General features: G+C 45.0%; 2 protein-coding genes and 1 long non-coding RNA gene across 5 annotated transcripts; all 3 read right to left on the reverse strand.

The window, feature by feature from the left end:
• Nucleotides 1-5483: 5483 nt before the first annotated feature.
• On the reverse strand, nucleotides 5484-9991 carry LOC119341537. 2 transcript variants are annotated; one of them, XR_005165149.1, is made up of 8 exons: nucleotides 9706-9991; nucleotides 8918-9143; nucleotides 8311-8463; nucleotides 7900-8036; nucleotides 7114-7389; nucleotides 6785-6960; nucleotides 6252-6377; nucleotides 5484-5801 (listed from the first exon to the last, which is right to left on the reverse strand). It is a non-coding gene; the product is annotated as an uncharacterized LOC119341537 (long non-coding RNA). The 2 variants fall into 2 exon arrangements; XR_005165150.1 differs by having other exon boundaries at nucleotides 5484-5778; nucleotides 8976-9143; nucleotides 9706-9990.
• Nucleotides 9992-10545: 554 nt separating this feature from the next.
• Nucleotides 10546-13451, reverse strand: LOC119337683 (putative glycerol-3-phosphate transporter 5). Of its 2 annotated transcripts, XR_005163485.1 has the most exons (3): nucleotides 12348-13451; nucleotides 10820-11411; nucleotides 10546-10663 (listed from the first exon to the last, which is right to left on the reverse strand). XR_005163485.1 is itself a non-coding variant. In XM_037609841.1 (2 exons), exons 1-2 carry the CDS (start codon nucleotides 13297-13299, stop codon nucleotides 10894-10896), a joined length of 1470 nt encoding a protein of 489 aa, XP_037465738.1. In that variant the 5' UTR covers nucleotides 13300-13451; the 3' UTR covers nucleotides 10719-10893. The 2 variants fall into 2 exon arrangements, 1 of the variants encoding a protein (XP_037465738.1); XM_037609841.1 differs by lacking the exon at nucleotides 10546-10663 and having other exon boundaries at nucleotides 10719-11411.
• Nucleotides 13452-13930: 479 nt separating this feature from the next.
• On the reverse strand, nucleotides 13931-17346 carry LOC119337684 (hydroxyproline O-arabinosyltransferase 1-like). The gene is made up of 8 exons (XM_037609843.1): nucleotides 16860-17346; nucleotides 15915-15982; nucleotides 15634-15835; nucleotides 15454-15551; nucleotides 15258-15327; nucleotides 15086-15157; nucleotides 14892-15005; nucleotides 13931-14588 (listed from the first exon to the last, which is right to left on the reverse strand). Exons 1-8 carry the CDS (start codon nucleotides 17259-17261, stop codon nucleotides 14517-14519), a joined length of 1098 nt encoding a protein of 365 aa, XP_037465740.1. The 5' UTR covers nucleotides 17262-17346; the 3' UTR covers nucleotides 13931-14516.
• Nucleotides 17347-19139: the final 1793 nt, after the last annotated feature.

Below are 19139 nucleotides of genomic sequence, written 5' to 3' on the forward strand. Positions count from 1 at the left end.
GGCATCAACCCTATGTTTGGGAGCCATCAACAACGCGACACGAGAAGGTAGGCATCAACCTATATTTGGGTGTCGTCGACAACACAACACGACAAGATAGGCAAAACCCTATATTTGGGTTCGACAATATGACACGACAATATAGGCTCAAACCAACTTAGTCTCAAACATACATCATAATTCAAAATATAGCATCACAAACAACAAGACATCATAGATCAACATGTAGCATCACAAACAACAAGACAACATAGTTCAACATGTAGCATCACAAACAACAAGCCAAACTAGTTCAGCATAGCCTCAAACAACATGGCACAATAGTCTAAAACATACATAATAATTTAAGCATTGCATCATCATCTTCACTCCTCCAAGATTGCCTTCATCATCTTCAGCTTCGTCCTATTCTCCTCTCCAACCTTCCAAAGGTCATGTAAGTCATATTCAAGTTTCTTCTTCTCCTTTTTGAGCTCAACAGCAACCTCTTCAGCCACTTCAACCTTCTTCTTCAGATCAAAGTTCTCTTTCTCTAAGTTGATCATCTTGTCAGCTGCATCTAGAGGTATCTTCTCCTCATCCACATCCATCATTATTTTCCTATAATTCTCCTTGTGCACAGAGTTCTGAACAGATTCACAAAAGTCCTTGGTAAGCTAAATGTGCTGGTTGTACTTTTCCTATGCCATCTTCATTTCTGTTTCTAACTTGGAGACCTTCTCCTCATTAGCTAAATTATCTCTAATTCTGCCTTGCTTGGCTTCGTTATACAAAGCCCAGAGTTTTGTTAGTGAATTCTTTAGTGCATAAGGCCATTCATTGTCCACCCTTTCCACAATACCACAATTCTTACCCTGCTGCAACCAATTTTTTTCCTTTTAGTTAACAATACAATAAACAGAGAAGTGAATTATAAAGAAGTGCATAATTTTTTTGGTTACTTTAATACAAAAAACAGAGCATTGGATTGCATTACCTATATGTAAATCATTTAGACATATTTCAATACAATAAAACAAAGCATCTCTCAGTTCTATAAAGTTAATATCTACATGGATCATTCCTAAAATAGAGCCATTACATTACCTATATCTAATCTAAAAAAATAGAGCTATGTCTAAGAATTCCAACAAAATAATAGAGCTATGTTTATATGTAAATCTTATTTGCTACTAACCTTCTCGGCGCAACCATAAAATCAACGGCCAGTGTTGAGCCCGTCGAACACAACAAGTCTCTCAGGAGCATTCCCATGCTTGCAAAGGTGCTTTCCAGTGGCATCAATGCCTGACCAATCTCTGTCCTCTATTGTTGTTGGGTGCTAAGCAGAGCAAAGTGGAGAAAATCAAAACAAATGCAATCTCTCATCTGAAAATCGGAAATCGCAAACCCTAACCCTAGCCAGAGAGGTAATGATACTCACGTATGGTTCCTCATCGACCTCGTGTGGCATCGACAACACCAAATCTGAGGTTGTCTCGCCATCATTCCACGACACCATGGCTGCGGTGGCCGTCAACGACTGATTTCAGCTGGCAACGGCGGCGGCGGCGTTTGGGAAGATGAACTAGGTCACTTGGAAGAGAGGAAGTGGGGGGGCATCGACAACACGATACGATAAGGTAGGCTCAACCCTATATTTGGGGGCCATCGACATGACGACACGACAAGATAGGGCTCAACCCTATATTTGGGTGCCATCGACAACATGACACGACAAAATAGGCATCAACCCTATGTTTGGGAGCCATCGACAACACGACACGAGAAGGTAGGCATCAACCTATATTTTGGTGTCGTCGACAACACAACACGACAAGATAGGCTCAACCCTATATCTGGGTTCGACAATATGACACGACAAGATAGGCTCAAACCAACTTAGTCTCAAACATACATCATAATTCAACATATAGCATCGCAAGCAACAAGACATCATAGTTCAACATGTAGCATCACAAACAACAAGGCAACATAGTTCAACATGTAGCATCACAAACAACATGACACAATAGTCTAAAACATACATAATAATTTAAGCACTGCATCATCATCTTCACTCCTCCAAGATTGCCTTCATCATCTTCAGCTTCCTCTTGTTCTCCACTCCAACCTTCCAAAGGTCATGTAAGTTATATTCAAGTTTTTTCTTTTCCTTTTTGAGCTAAGCAGCAACCTCTTCAGCCACTTCAACCTTCTTCTTCAGATCAAAGTTCTCTTTCTCTAAGTTGATCATGTTGTCAGCTGCATCTAGAGGTATCTTCTCCTCATCCACATCCATCATTATTTTCCTATAATTCTCCTTGTGCACACACTTCTGAATAGATTCACAAAAGTCCTTGGTAAGCTGAATGTGTTGGTTGTACTTTTCCTATAACATCTTCATTTCTGCTTCTAACTTGGAGATCTTCTCCTCATTAGTTAAATTGTCTCTAATTCTGACTGCCTTGGCTTCCTTATACAAAGCCCAGAGTTTTGTCAATGAATTCTTTAGTGCATAAGGCCATTCATTGTCCACCCATTCCACAACACCACAATTATTACCCTCCTGCAACCATTTTTTCCTTTTAGTTAACAATATAATAAACAGAGAAGTGGATTATAAAGAAGTGCAGATTTTTTTTGCTTACTTTAATACAAAAAACAGAGCATTGAATTGCATTACCTATATGTAAAACATTTATACATATTTCAATATAATAAAACAGAGCATCTCTCAGTTCTATAAAGTTAATATCTACATCATTCCTAAACAGAGCCATTACATCACCTATATCTAATCAATTAATTCTAATCTAAAAAACAGAGCTATGTCTAAGAATTCCAACAATATATAACAGAGCTATATTTATATCTAAATCTTATTTGCTACTAACCTTCTCGGCGCAACCATAAAATCTACGGCCAGTGTTCAGCCCATCGAACACAACAAGCCTCTCAGGAGCATTCCCATCCTTGCAAAGGTGCTTTCCAGTGGCATCAATGCCTGACCAATCCTTGTCCTCTATTGTTGCTGGGCGCTAAGCAGAACAAAGTGGAGAAAATCAAAACAAATGTAATATCTTATCTGAAAAACAGAAAATGCAAATCCTAACCCTAGCCAGAGAGGTAATGATACTCACGTGTGGTTCCTCATCGACCTCGTCTGGTAGCGGCAACACCGAATCCGAGCTCGTCTCGCCGTCATTCCATGACACCATGGCTGCGGTGGCTGCCGGCGACTGATTTCAGCTGGCAACGGCGGCGGCGGCGTTTGGGAAGATGAACTAGGTCACTGGGAAGATAGGAAGAGGGGGGACCCATCGACAACACGATACGACAAGGTAGGCTCAACCCTATATTTGGGGGCCATCGACATCACAACACGACAAGATAGGGCTCAACCCTATATTTGGGTGCCATCGACAACACGACACAACAAAATAGGCATCAACCCTATGTTTGGGTGCCATCGACAACATGACACGAGAAGGTAGGCATCAACCTATATTTGGGAGCCGTCGACAACACAACACGACAAGATAGGCTCAACCCTATATTTGGGTTCGACAATATGACACGACAAGATAGGCGCAAACCAACTTAGTCTCAAACATACATCATAATTCAACATATAGCATCACAAACAACAATACATCATAGTTCAACATGTAGCATCACAAACAACAAGACAACATAGTTCAACATGTAGCATCACAAACCACAGGCCAAACTAGTTCAACATAGCCTCAAACAACATGACACAATAGTCTTAAACATACATAATAATTTAAGCACTGCATCATCATCTTCACTCCTCCAAGATTGCCTTCATCATCTTCAGCTTCCTCTTGTTCTCCTCTCCAACCTTCCAAAGCTCATGTAAGTTATATTCAATTTTTTCTTCTCCTTTTTGAACTCAGCGGCAACCTCTTCAGCCACTTCAACCTTCTTCTTCAGATCAAAGTTCTCTTTCTCTAAGTTGATCATCTTGTCAGCTGCATCTAGAGGTATCTTCTCCTCATCCACATCCATCATTATTTTCCTATAATTCTCCTTATGCACAGACTTCTAAACAGATTCACAAAAGTCCTTGGTAAGCTGAATGTGCTGGTTGTACTTTTCCTATACCATCTTCATTTTTGCTTCTAACTTGGATATCTTCTCCTCGTTAGCTAAATTATCTCTAATTCTGCCTGCCTTGGCTTCCTTATACAAAGCCCTGAGTTTTGTCGATGGACTCTTTAGTGCATAAGGCCATTCATTGTCCACCCATTCCACAACACCACAATTGTTACCCTCCCGCAACCAATTTTTTTCCTTTTAGTTAACAATACAATAAGTAGAGAAGTGAATTATAAGGAAGTGCAGAATGTTTTTGGTTACTCTAATACAAAAAACAGAGCATTGAATTGCATTACCTATATGTAAATCATTTATACACATTTCAATACACTAAAACAGAGCATCTCTCGGTTCTATAAAGTTAACATCTACATCATTCCTAAAACAGAGCCATTACATTACCTATATCTAATCAATTAATTCTAATCTAAAAAAATAGAGCTATGTCTAAGAATTCCAACAAAATAACAGAGCTATATTTATATCTAAATCTTATTTGCTACTAACCTTCTCTACGCAACCATAAAATCTACAGCCAGTGTTCAGCCCATCGAACACAACATGCCTCTCAGGAGCATTCCCATGCTTGCAAAGGTGCTTTCCAGTGGCATCAATGCCTGACCAATCCCTGTCCTCTATTGTTGCTGGGCGCTAAGCAAAGCAAAGTGGAGAAAATCAAAACAAATGCAATCTCTCATCTGAAAATCGGAAATCACAAACCCTAACCCTAGCCAGAGAGGTAATGATACTCACATATGGTTCCTCATCGACCTCGTGTGGCAGCGGCGACACCAAATCCGAGCTCGTCTTGCCGTCATTCCATGATACCATTGCTGCGGTGGCCGCCGACGGCTGATTTCAGCTGGCAACGGTGGCGGCGGCGTTTGGGAAGATGAACTAGGTCACTGGTAAGAGAGGAAGTGGGGGAGGGGGGAAGAGAGGAAGAGGCGGGGAACGGCCGTCAGGCGCGCGCCATCTGCCCCATGCCACGTGGCCTGACGGCTGGGCCCAGCCTGTCAGGTTTTCTGTCAAAACGCGGTCAAGCGACCAGTTAGTGCTTCGTGCAACAAAATTACTGGAAAAAAACGATGGTTGCTGCAAACTTTTATGAAAACGGTGGTTTTTTGCACCAAAGACGCAATTGTGGTGGTTTTTTGCAGTTTACTCTCTGCTACTCGTCGACGAAAATCATGTGACACGACTAAAACAAGGCTGACGCCACACCGTTGGCATTGTACACACGTCCTGAAATTTCAAGATACTAGATTGGGATCGCGCCTCGGCGCGTGGGTACCGGTCTCAACATTTTGGTCAACAAGATAATGATAAGGTGGTAGGAATCCAAAGTTTAGTATATACATTAACACAGGCAGAGGGAGTAGATTAGAAAACCAACAATGTAACTGCATCATAATTCGTTCATAATTTACAATAACCATGGAGTAGTAAATCCATCCGAAGGACGGTCTCATAACGGTTATCACACATAATTTACAACAATGATAGGTAGTCTACTACCACACTGATTCAAAACGCCTCTGTACAGGCATCACGTCCATATATGATAATATTAGTTGATAAACCAAAAGAACGACATCTCGTATGCGGTCGAAACATCGGTTGAATTCACCACAACTCAAGCTCGGATGAGAAGTAACCACTATTGTTGTCCTCCTGATAAAACAAAAGGATTTAGCCTAAGTACGTGCAGCATCACATAATGTTCAGTATAAAAGAAGCCTGATTAAGAGTAACATAGCATATATTTCAGTGCTAAAGAGTATTAGAAGCAGGCATAGTGACACCGAGGTCAATAGTGAGTAAGCAAACCACATACATGCTAAACCAAAATTGCCTAAGTAGGCTATTTTCTATACAAAGCTACAAAGGCAAAAAAATACGAGAGGACATTCAAGTAACCTTGCATATCAGATGCAAAATATATAGCATTTATATCACTGAATCATATACCAGTCACAAAAAAGTCTATTCATTGGTATAGTTATTGGATCTATCGAATTAAAAAAGGTAGCAAGTAACATATAAATTCATTAGAGGTAGATGGTATTCCATATAGCAATCCACTCAAAAGGAAAAAAGAATGGAACATACAAGATTAGGTACAGCCAAGGAAAGTGTTTCATTACCAATAGATCATGCATAACCAATCCCGTCATCACAAATGTAGCCTACTCCAAATCCTTTAATACCAAGTACAAACTCAGCCTGCCGGCTATGGCGAAGGTTCGTCCTGCTACTGCTTTGCACCTCCCCTATAAGGCAAAATCAAAGCATTAAAGTTATGAACCGTCACAAGTCAGATAACACAAATGAACCAGTATAATCTGTCATATCATTTGGAGGCTAAAATGTATGCAAGCATGATTGATATATTCTCGTAGATTTACATGTTAAAGAAAGAAATATGCATCCTCATTTTGCACCTCCCCATCCCCACAACATATATATTTTTTGTCCATACAAAGAACACATTGAACCTTTACTGAATTTCTGATGGGTTTACTTTCGTTTCTTTGTTGTTGAGCTTGAAATTCTAAATCTGACTTGTATGCTACAAAAACCTCTGCCTGATGTGATCCAATGTGTATCATTGCAAATCCAAATATATATTTGAACCAACAATTTCTATGGTTCTGAAATCTAGCCATTCCTTACTTACCGCAGCTCGGTGGTGAAAAACAATCTTGGCCTTGGCCATCCTCCAACTCAGAGGTGACGAACGACCATCTCGTTGTGGAACCGCCACTCCCACCGTCACAGGAGCTTCCCCGACTCCATCCCCTCCTGCAAAGTCGTCGTTCTTCAGCAGGCCCAAGTTGGCGGCTGCCCCATCACCTGAACGAATAGTACGGTTAATAATCCAATCATAGGAAAGCACACTGTTGGCATATGCTGTTGAGGCATCTTATGGTTCAGCCTGGTGGCTACGGTGATGGTTCGTCCTGCTACTGCTGGTGAACGATGGTGGACGGAGTGCGTGGTTCTCACCTTCTCCAGCGATGTCATGCCCGGGAGGTTGTCATAGTGGGTGCTCCTGGATTCTCCAGTCAGTGGGTGGCGCCGGCGAGCGCACCTTGGCCTGTCACCCCCCCTGCACGCACAGAGTGGGTGCACCTGGATCCGCCAGTCAGTGGGTGGCGTCGGCGAGCGCACCTTGGCCTGTCACCCCCCTGCGCGCACCGAGAGGGTGCGCCTGGATCTGCCGATCAGCAGCGGCGCCGATGAGAGCACCTTGACCCGCCACTCCCCCTGCACGCACTCCTCCTGTAGCGACATGAGTGGCGGCAACTGCATTTAGCTTGTCTATTTATTAAAATAAGAAAGCAGAAGGTCATCTGTAAGGAGAAAACACCGTATCGCCAAAAATCAAATGCTTAAGCTTGAAAAGGCATTCTTACATCCACTATTTAGAATTGATCCTACCAAGAAGAAACATTTAAACAAAGTACAGCAAGCACTGACAAAAATATAGGAGCAGCTATTAAAAAAATATGAATGCTAAAAAGCTCCATTAAAGAAGTGAAAATCTGGTTTGATATATTGTACCATGTAATCATTTATAAAAAACAACTGTGCTTGGTACCCAAACCACCAGCATAAATTGTTTAACAACTGAGCTTGGTACCCAAACCACCATCATAAATGAATAACGTGCATAAGTTTCATGGCAACATTTCAAGCTAAAAGATGAGCTATTTTGTAGAAGCAACCACGAGTCGAACAATTCATAGGGAAAAAAAGACTAATAACAGAAGCTAAGGAAAAACTGATTACCTGTAGATCATCGGCAGTCAGTACGACAACGTCCTTGACGACACCATCTGGTACGTGTGGGCGGCAGCTTGCACTCTTCCTAGCCAGTATGTCACCAGGTAAGGCAAGCCATGATCTTGTCCGGCTCCAGCGGCGACCTGCAAGCCAAGAAGAATACTCTTTTAAAGAATTCAAAAAATCAATGGTCAGGCGAAACAATAATCAATTAAATATACAGAAATTTATAGAAATTACTAACATGCCCTCCTCTATCAAAAGTAAATGGAGGCGAAACAATAATCAATTAAATATACAGAAATTTAATTACCAATGTTGATTATTGCCGTTCCAAAAGGAGGGATAGAAGGTGCAAATAAAAATTGTTTCAGATTTTATAAATAAAACATAAGAACAGAATACTTAAAGGAACACCTGCTCCTACCACTGGCTCCAAACGTGCACTTAAAATTGCAGATTTTGACTACTTGAGGCTCTAGTAAGTTCAGACAAATTTAGCTCCTTCTCCCCTTAAAATTGTTTCAGATAATATCATGCTTTCGTTGCCCCTTGTTGTCGACGTCCTGCCTGACAATGAAAGTCGTGCACATTAAGGGGAGAAGGAGCAATGTGAGAAAAGGTCAGCTCATGGCCAAAAATGAAATGATCAGCATAATTTCTGTCACTCATGCAAAAACAGGACGACGTTGGCCGCATAAAAAACTATAGATGTATGTGCAATCAATATATGGCCAAGAATGAGAAAATGAAAACATAAACTCATTAAGAGCAATGATTGAAGCAGGAGGTATTGCATATATGAAAACCCATAGTTTCTTACATAATTCATCATCATCATCATAACAAAAGATGCAACAGTAAGATCATGCCTAAAAGGCAACACAAGGTTTCAGAGAACACTGGCCTTGATTGGCCCAAACTTGTTCTGAAAAGTTACAACTAAAACTAAATTGCTGACAAAGGATATTCACACAAAATCGATGATGAAAGGCACATGCACATCTCTATAAAATACATTTACCTGCGATGGATAGCTAAATATTTCTTGGGATATCCCTAGAGGCATTGCAATCATTTACCTGCATGAGCGAAGAGGTGTGACGGAGATGTTAATGTTTTGTAGAATTTGTAATGGAGATGGATCTCAAAGGTGCCAGTCATGGCCGTTGTCATGAGTAAGTATCTGTATTGATGGAGTTGCAATTATCCTTCTGGCACCATCATTGAACCTGTACCATCACCAACACCTGTACCATCACCAACACCAAAAGCATTAGGAAATCGAACCTCAACTTTGGGAAATCAAATCTCAACTTTGAAAGCATGTAAAGTTCCCATTGGTAAAGGGAATCAAGCGCCAAGAGCTAACAATGTGGAAACTGAAAAACATAACCTGTTCTAGAAGTCGTAGCTATGCAAAAGAACTGGTTATATTTATCTTCCTATAGTACAACATCATTTGCATACCATCAGGAAGCATACCTAAAAATGCAAAAAAAAAAAATCCCAATCTAGAGGCTAAATATAATGAATCAAATCTAACATGCACATTGTCACAGTCAACAACAACATTGCTTACTTGGCATTCTTGTTATGTGTGGATGTAACATTAAGCAGAGACAAACTAAATCAGGGGTGCAGTCCAAACATGGTAAACTACATATGTTAGTTTTTCTCGGTGATGACTACACAACTAAGATACCAAAAAAAAAATCTCAAATATGCATGATTCATGAGATAGGATGTAAGGAAGAGAGATCCTGGCTGCAGTGCAGGAGGGAGGGGAACGAGAGAGAGGGGGAGAGGGACCTGTAGGTCTAGTAGGCGCGGTAGGAGGGTGATGCGGTGCAGGAGGGCTCGGACGGTGTCGGGGAGGACCAAACGGCGGCGCAGGTGCAGCGCCGGCGTCCATTGCGACCATGGCGCTAGGTTTATCCCGGGCTCGAGCTCGCCATGGCCGCTGGCGCGCTCACCAACGTGTCCACACGCCCGAGCTAGCTCGAGATCCATCGCGCTCACCATCGAGCCACCTCGCCCGGACCCGGCGCGCCCCTCGACGCTGAGCTCGGACGGGCAGGGCGAGGGGGGCGCGGGAGGGGAGAGGAGGCGGCGGCGAGGTGGGAGAAGCAGAGCGCGGGGGAGGAGAGGAGGCGGCGGCGAGCGGGACGGCGGCGATGTGGGCAGGAGGAGAGGAGGCGCGTGGCGGTGGCGGCGGTTGCGGCGGCGGCGGCGATGTGGGCGGGAGGAGAGGAGGCACGCGGGAGGGAGGGGAACGAGAGAGAGGGGGAGAGGAGGCGCACGGGAGGGGGAGGGGAACCGTCTAGGGCTGTCTTCGGCCCTTTTATACCCCTGCGAGTGAAATGACGAAAATGCCCTCGACGGGCAGGCTACTTACGCGCGGTGGCACGAACGGGGTGAAACTATTCATTGCAGCAGTAACTTTTTTTTATCCGACGGACGAGGTCACTCCAGGGCTCGATCCGACGGCTCGGATCGCATCAAGCGCTTCGATCCAACGACCAGGAACCCCAAGCGGCTGAGGAGCCGGGAGGTTCACTGGCGATCTTATTTCTCGATTTCAAGATCACGCAAGATCATACTTTGCACCATCGTGGGTCACCGAATCGCTGATTAACCGATTTATCGGTCGATTAACTGGAAAATTCACCTCTTCATCCCTACTCAGCACCCGACCGATACGGTACCAGTTACAGATATCCTTAGCATTGCTTTGCACACAGCAATCTTTTGGTAGTTGAACGATCTTCTATGACGTGATGACGTTTTGTTAATCCCCTTGCTGAGAGGTACTATGGCGCAAATAGAAAAAGCAACATCTGTATCCAGCCTTCCATTTCCACGGGTGTACATATGTGCATCCAACCAACCAACCAATTTACATGAACCAAGAAATGGCCGTAACCTATCTCCTACAGACTTTTACAACTCCCGTGAAAAAAAGCCTCTCGCAGTTCCGAAGCGCCAGCAAATAAAAACCTAACGCCTGGCACCGATCTTGGCGACTATCTCGTCCCTAGCTATGCGTATCAAAAACACGAGGGCGAGCGATATGGACATGATCAGCATGAAGAACACGCTGTTCCATCCTCTTGTCGAGATGTACCCCGTCAGCAAGGGCCCCAATGCTGCGCCGACAGAGCCGGTGCCGTCGATTATCGCAGAGACAGTGGCTAGTGCTCGTGAATTCCCCTTGATCGCGTCCTGGGTGCCAAGATCGGTTGCGACGGCGGTGGTGATGAGGGAGTATGGGCCGTTCACGAAGTAGCCAGAGATGAACATGAGGGCGATGTTGTGGCCCATGGATATGCTTCCGAATGTCCGGTAAAGGATAAGAGCAGGGATCGAGAGGAGAAGGAACAGAGCTGATGTTATGGCACGGGCACCGATTGCGTCAGAGAGGAAACCAGCAGAAATCCCTCCCAAAACTCCTCCGATGTCGAATACAATTGACAGAATTCCTGAAGCCTTGTGTGACAAGAACTGTCCTGCTACAGCTGCAACATCGTGACATGTAACATAAGTCAGCAATGATACCTTGGAGAAGTTCTTCACTGAACAGCAATGCTTGCAACAAAGTAGCAATAACCTCCGAATGGCACTTATCACTTGTAATTTTCTCCTTACACTAAAAAAACTTGTAATTTTCTCCTTACCATTAGTACTACGCAAGCAAAATGAAGGAATTGTGGGTAGTTTACACAATATTATAAGCAGATAAATAAAGACACCCATGGGTGTCAACTGTTATCATATCTAGGCAGATAAATGATGCATGGAGAGCAGATGCCGATAGCATTCATTTCACTCAACAAAAAGAGGTTTTCAGTTCAATATGTAACATTTTAACCTCTTATAATGAACTGCTCAACAAACTACACCGCTAAGCTAAATAGCTGCATATAGCCAGAAATGCTGAAAATAATACCAAAAATAAATTCGAAGAAGATCCCTAAGAATCTCTAGACATCAATTAGCCCCATCACATTACATTGTACTCCCTCGGTTCACAAATATAAGATGTTCCAACTTTTTTCTGAATCGGATGTATATAGACACGTTTTAGTATGTTTGTTCACTCATTTCAGTCCGTATGTAGTCCATATTAAAATATCCAAAACATCTTAGATTTATGAACGGAGGGAGTATAAAACAAAAGTTTTTGTAGAACTTAAATTTCTGATTGCGCATGGAACTGAAGATTATGCTGTCCAATAAGCGACAAGCTAGCCGTGACATTAAAGTGAAAATACTGCTATATCAAGTTGCTAAGGTAGGATGAATGGTCTAACAGTTCAGAGCAATTCAAACTAATCCTTGCCCATTTCTTCTTCTTCTTTGCCCAAATTCACTAGATGTCTAGTGCAGATAACAAGGTGATATTTCGCTGCTGTTGCAGCAGGATAAATTAACTGAATATAAGAAGCACGTACCATTGTTCCGGATGTAGAATGGCAACCAGTAGAGGAAGGTATAAGCAACAAGCTTGGAGAAGAAGAGGCAGAACGCATAGGGCGCGACACCGGGCAATCTCCATGCCTCCAAGAACCCAATGGCCGTAGGTAATTGGGTCCCCATTTCCAATCCCAGTTCATCATCATCATCATCCACTTCAACATCTTTCTTGTCCTCTACAAGAAGCTCCACCTCCTCCCCAGCATCCCCATTCATCTCAACCTCCATTGCTTCCAGGTCCAAGCCAGCATCACTCGGGTGAGCGACCAGGAACACCAGCACTACGACCCCGAGCGCCGCAATGACGAATGCGGGCACCAAGAAGGACCACCCCCAGCCGAACTCGAGCACGGCGGCGGCGAGGACGGAGCCGGCGATGTTGCCGACGGAGGTGTGCGAGTTCCACACCCCCATGATGGTCCCGCGGCGGGAGGCGTGGCCGAACCAGTTGCCCACGACGGCGACGACGCAGGGCCACCCGGCGGACTGGACGACGCCGCTGGCGACCTGCGCGGCGAGGAAGAAGGGGAGGCTGTGGACGCCCAGGAAGTAGGCCGCGCCGAGCGCCGCCGAGGCGGCCCCCGAGGCGAGCATGGCGGCGCCGAGGAGGAGGCGGAGGTCGGCGCGGTCAGCCAGGTGGCCCGCGGCGAACATGGCGGCGGCGTAGGCGGCGAGGAAGGCGACGTCGAGCTCGCCCAGGCGGTGGGTCCCCTCGGGCCCGGTGAAGGGCGCCCAGCCCGCGGAGAGGACCGCCTTGACGATGCTGGGCGGCTTGCGGGAGGCGTGGAACGCCGCGTACGCCGCGAAGGTGAGCGCCAGCACCGCGTACTGGCGCCGCCGGACGCCCCGCGCGGTGCCGCCGCCGGCGCTGGCGGCGCCATGGCCTCCGTGGGGAAGCGCGGGGGAGGCTGGCGCCGCCGCGGGTTCCATCGGAGGAGGAGGTGGGGGAGGAGGCGGCGGGGGCTAGGGAGGAGCCGAGGGGTGTGTGGTCATCGGAGGCGGCGAGGTGGGATCTGGCGCAGGCAAAGGGAAGAAGAAAGAAGACGACTGGGAGGAGAAGTACGAACGAGGGAATTGACTTTTCCTTGTGATGAGGAAACCAGTTTTTTCTTGTTTGCTAAATTAACGTAATGTTATCTGGCGAACTCAGCTGGGAGGGGATAACAAACGAACACTTTTTCCTAGTACTAGTTTTAGTTGCTTTGCAAAATCTTAAACAAAAAATGTCTTTTTTTCTGACTATCATGTTGTTATGAAGAAGTTGTCAACCCTCACAACTAAAACTACCAGCGAAATCGTTCGAAATGCCACCCCCTCCAGCGAACGTTCGCCGGCTAAGAGAGTCCTAAATTAAAAAGTCAAAGGAGAATATTTTCTCATGGTTACTGATTTTCTTCAGTATAAAAGAAAAATAAATCAATGTAGGCAAAACAAAATCAGTGTTTCAAGGTGTGATTTATGTTGTTGACAACAGCAGTCTGGTTAAAATGAGCCTTTGTGCAAGTGAAGTGATTAGGCCTAATGTATACCAAGTAGGACGACAAAGATCATTAGTGTAAGCTAAGTAAGTAAGGGCAAATATATCACTTCTTCAAGGGCAACTTCTTTTTATACAACCAAAGTCATATTTACTCATCAAGCTGAGTACTCGATTCATGCATTTCAGCTTCTGTTCAAATGAAAAAACAAGTAAACAGAGGATTCCATTGTCTTGCCTAAAATACAGTGTACGCGCGACTTTTCTAAAGCAGAAAGGACTCGGGATGAAGTCACAACTCACAAGTCAGGAATGAGTATCAAGAAGAAGAGCACAACACACCTCACACTCGTTTCCGTTATAATTCTCACCTAAGGCATACTATATGTGTGACTGTAACTAAAGAGATCACGTTGTTTTTGCACTAGTTTCGCTTTCGGATTTCAGCAATCCAAGGCCAGGATACACACGCTTGGAGTCAGGGCCCTGGATAAAACTCGTATGAACCACTTATCCAAGCTTGGCCGGTGATCGAGCAAACAAAATCGGCTTGACAAGTATTCCCTCTGTCCCAAAATAAGTGTCTTGAGCTTAGTACAAATTTGTACTAGAGCTGGTACAAAGTTGAGACACTTATTTTGGGACGGAGGGAGTATCAGATTGTACAAGGTCACTCGGCTGCGTAAGATTCCCAGTTGGGTATGCTGGCCGTTGCTTCATTAACCATTTTCACAAGTGTCACCTGCGGAAAACACAAAATCCACTGTATGCGTTAACAAATATTCCAAGAACATAGGATAATGGCATAGTAAAAAAAGGACTTGTGGTAAGTGTGAAACATCGCCTGTTATGTAATGTGTACTGAGTACTGACAAGAATAACAAAACTCTTCATAAAAGACTACATAACCAAGACAGTGCGGGTTCGGTACAGAATAAAAAAGAACAGTGCAGAAAATTCAGAATAATGGCCACTAGAATGACAAAAGTAAAGGTCCTTGAACGGAAAACAAATATTAGAAGCTGTAGGTACAGCTGGACCATACCACACTTTGAGGTACGCCATACGGAGGCAATGGCAAATTTCTAGGAGGAGGTTTATTCTCGTAGGATCTTTTGTCAAACCTCCACTCTCCAATTTTGCCGTAAGTTAATTTGCCCTAGTTAAGAGAAGAACATGGTTAAAGAATGAACTTCTAAGACGAATCCTGAAATTTTGCATCAAGAGAGAACTATATACCTTCATATCATAATCACACCCATAAGTATAATGTATAATAAATGAATCGCCAATTTCAAGGTCCCATGGTGGCTAAAACAACAGAATGGAATTGTCAGCTCAGAGCAAAATTGCACAATTCCCCAAAATACATGGGTCACGTGCTCGTAAACCAAACAGTCACATACTAAACCTGAATCATGAAATCCTTGTGTAAGATGTTCCCCACTCCATGGAGAGCAGATGATACAGCATACGCATACCTATTTTCCAGAATAACAGCATAGAGACGTTGGTATACACAATAGTTAGATATGCTGCACGCCTGATTGAAAGCTTGAATTTATTATTGAAATTAGATAATGAATTAATGATTGGCAGGCCTTTACATTTCAAGAACCCAGCCAAAGGATTTATCTGCTTCGGGATCTTTCTTCATCGCTAACGAAATATTCATCCATGTCGGTGCGATCCTAGAAAGAGATTCCTAGCAAATTAGGGAGAATATAATTGATTAATTACTTCAGTATGAGTAGATGCTCTGAATATATTCCACTGGAAAAAAATACCTTCTCAATGATGACAGGAGAATTTCCTATGGGGTCAATGTTAGTGATCGGCCCTTCCTTTTCGGGGAAGAATTTACGCAGCACCTTTTCATATTTTTTGGGCTCGATATAGAAGAAAGGGAAAGCTGCTGCCCGGCCATCTCTTGATAAGTTTGGGATTGGTTTGACAATAAGATGATCTGGCTCTGCCATCAAGATATATCTACAGTACATATGGAAATCAACTAAGATACTGGTTCCGAAGATTGATGTATGCTTCTTATATGAGTTTTCTAACTTACTCTTCCGGAATGTCTGCCTTCTGGAGCCATTGAACAAATGCCCAGGGCCTATTAAGAACAATGTATCCCTGAGATTTGGATGAACTCTGTTAAGAGAAAATTCTAACAAGCAGCATTCTGGGAACAATTTGCCAGAGAAAAAAAACATTCTCAAAGATATAATGCGTGGTGTTGGTACTAAGGCTCGGTGAAAAACTTTGTGAGATCTTGAATTGTTTGTCCATCAGTATACTAGGCGTTGCTACACCAAAACTGAACAATGATAGGAGTAGATTATATCCCAACAGTGACAGTTCCACCTTACCATAAGGCTCTGTCATCATGAGAGACATACTGAGTAGTACTGACTAAAGGTTTATTAGCAGCTGGCATCCTAAATCGATGGTTCTTGCTCTGGACGCCACATGATGAAAGTGGGTAGCAGCAGGGTCCAAACCTGTTTACCCATCCTAGCTGCCAGACAGTCTTTTCCATCAACTTGGCCCTGACCATTTTCTCAGATCCACATGCACTTGATCCCCACATGTTTGTACACAAGGTAAGGCAGGACAGCTGTTGTTTTGTCCAGAAGTTCAACGCTCATGTGTCAGTGGAATTATAATCTATGCCCTGACCTTTCCGGTGCGGCAGAAGTGGGGGTTTGGGACATCAAATTTGTTATGGTGGTGCTGTGTTCGTGTTATGAAACTCAAACTGAGCATTAAACTGAACACGAACCAATGTCCAGACAGTTTCAGGAACTTCTTTGCTGATCTTCCTATCAACCAATTCACGTGATCCGCACCAACAACCCGCGTTTCTCCAGAACTCTACCCAACCGGCAACAGCAAACCAGGGAAGCAACAATTTTTTCTTTTTTTTTTAAAGAAAAATACCGAGCAACAGGGTAAAATGAAATTGCCGTTTCACCTAACCGAGCGACTGGGCGCAGAGTGTTGCTGTTACCTGATCCGCCCCGTCGGGGAGCGGGTCGGCGACGAAGGTGGGGATCTCGTGGACGAACTCGTCGGGCTTCCCGGAGTGCAGGATCCTGGTGAAGCCACCCATGTCGGCGCCGCCCGCCTGCCGCCGCGCCTGCTTGAACCAGTGGTACATGACGCGGCACTGCCACGTGTTGTACACGGACCCCGACGCGGTCACCGCGGTGTGGAACAGCCTCCGCCCGCCGGTGCCGCCGGCGGCGAGGCGGCGGGACGAGGAGGAGGAGGCGGTGGTGGCGGCCGGGAAGGAGGCGGTGGGGAGGGGCAGGAGGGAGCGGGAGGAGAGGAGCACGTTGTAGGTGAGGAAGGCCGCGGAGACGGCGATGAGCACGAGCCGCAGCGCGCCGCGGCCGCACGGCGCGGCCATGGCGAGGTTTCGGGTGGAGGTTGGGAGAGCTGGGACTGACTCTAGTGCGCGTGCGCGGCGGGGACAGTGCTGCCCCGAAAGGCCAAAACTGAACGCTACGCCAAGCAAACCTCCATCTAACGTCCACCTGATCCGTTTAGGATACCCAAGAAAATGGAACTGAAAGACAGTTTCTTCTCTCTCTCCCTCTCTCTCTCTCTTTTTCGGACAAAAGATAGTTTCTTCGTAAGAGTGTTTTCATTTGCATACAACATGATTTACATGTAGTCAAGAAATTTTCATTTGTTATTTGAGAAACACCGGAAATCGCCCGGTTGATTTCCGTTCGCCCCGTCGACCGCCTCGAGCATGCGATGCGTACCCCCGGGACCCGTGAACGCTCGATCTCTCTCGCACCGCTCCATCCTTATTTTCCGACCACCTCCTTAATGACCAATGTGGACACCGCTCTACCAAATACACAACCAAAACCAACGGCAGCTTGCATCCGCTTCTCAAAGAGAACGAGAGGAAGAGAGTACCTCCACCACGGCGGTGGCCGATGTTGCAAAGGACAGTGACCATTGTTGCGGGATCGAGACCATCCTAGACATCGTCTAGTGCGAGACAACGACGCTACAAGCCCAAGAGCTCTGTAACATGCGCGATGATGCAAGTCGATGTGCTTCATCGCCGGCGATGCTGTGAAGAGTGGGGCTCGCAAAAGCTCCACCGTTGCGGACGCATCATAGACTTGGGGGAGTTCTCCTGTGTTGAGGAAGCATCATCGGTGCTGCGGGAGGGTTGTGAGAATCGCCCATGTTGTGAAGCATCACCAATGCTGCAGGAAGGGAGCCAAAGCGTTGTCGGTGTTACGGCAGACATGTGATGCGGGGGGTCTGCGAAGCATCGCTGGTGTTGCAGGAAGTCATCGAAGCATCGCTAATGTTGCGGTCAGACGTTGTGGGATCATCGCCGATGTTGCACCAAATCGTTTGTGCGTCTCAGAGAGCAGTGGCGAAGCCACATAAACATGCAATTGACTACAAATTCTTAAATAAAAACAACAGATATAAGTCTAAAATCATGTAAAAAAACAATGTCAATATAAATACATGTAATTGAGTGCAACACTTTAAATTAACTACACATGATCAAAGTCCTAACAATGCCGTTGTCGGAGAAGTGTGCGCTTTTGCTTGGAATGAGAACACGGAAGGTGAAGGGAGTGCTTGGACTGTTCGATGATGCTCGATCTGACGGCTCGTGAGCCTTGTTATTTTTTATCTGAGCCTAACCCGTTTTCATTCTGCCATATTTGAGAATATTGAAGCCCCCAAATAAACCCTAGCCCGTTTTCATTCTGCCATATTTGAGAATATTGAAGCCCCCGTAGAAATAAACCCGGACAGAGGAAGTATCTACCACAATGCTGAAAGTGCGATTCACTTTAGTTCAAATCTCAGATAAAGTGAGTCAAAGTTGATGATGTTGAGCTGAAATTTGAAGTAATGAAAGTTGAAGGTTTTGACTAGTAATTATTTTCGTTGATAAATTCAGTCAAATTCGTTTGAACAAGTTTGAATAGTGCATAAGAGCATCTCTAGCAGACCCCGTATATATCCGCGACCCGCAAAATAACCGCCAAAATACGGGTCGGTGCGGAAAATTATGCCCAAGCAGACCCCTCAAACGCGACCGACCAGTAAAAGATTTTGCAAGGTGCGGCAAAAGTTTGACCTCAACCTCTAGATTCACGGGATGGGAGGCCGACCCGAGCTCGCCCCCCATCCGCAGCGAGATTTGGCGGGAGGGAACTTTCCGGGCGACCGTTCCCGCTCCCCCCCCCCTTCTCGGCCACCATTGCCCCGTCACCGCGCGCTCTGGTCCGTCTTCCCC

Source organism: Triticum dicoccoides, chromosome 7B (genome assembly GCF_002162155.2).
Source record: "Triticum dicoccoides isolate Atlit2015 ecotype Zavitan chromosome 7B, WEW_v2.0, whole genome shotgun sequence".
In the NCBI taxonomy this organism is placed as follows: domain Eukaryota; kingdom Viridiplantae; phylum Streptophyta; class Magnoliopsida; order Poales; family Poaceae; genus Triticum; species Triticum dicoccoides.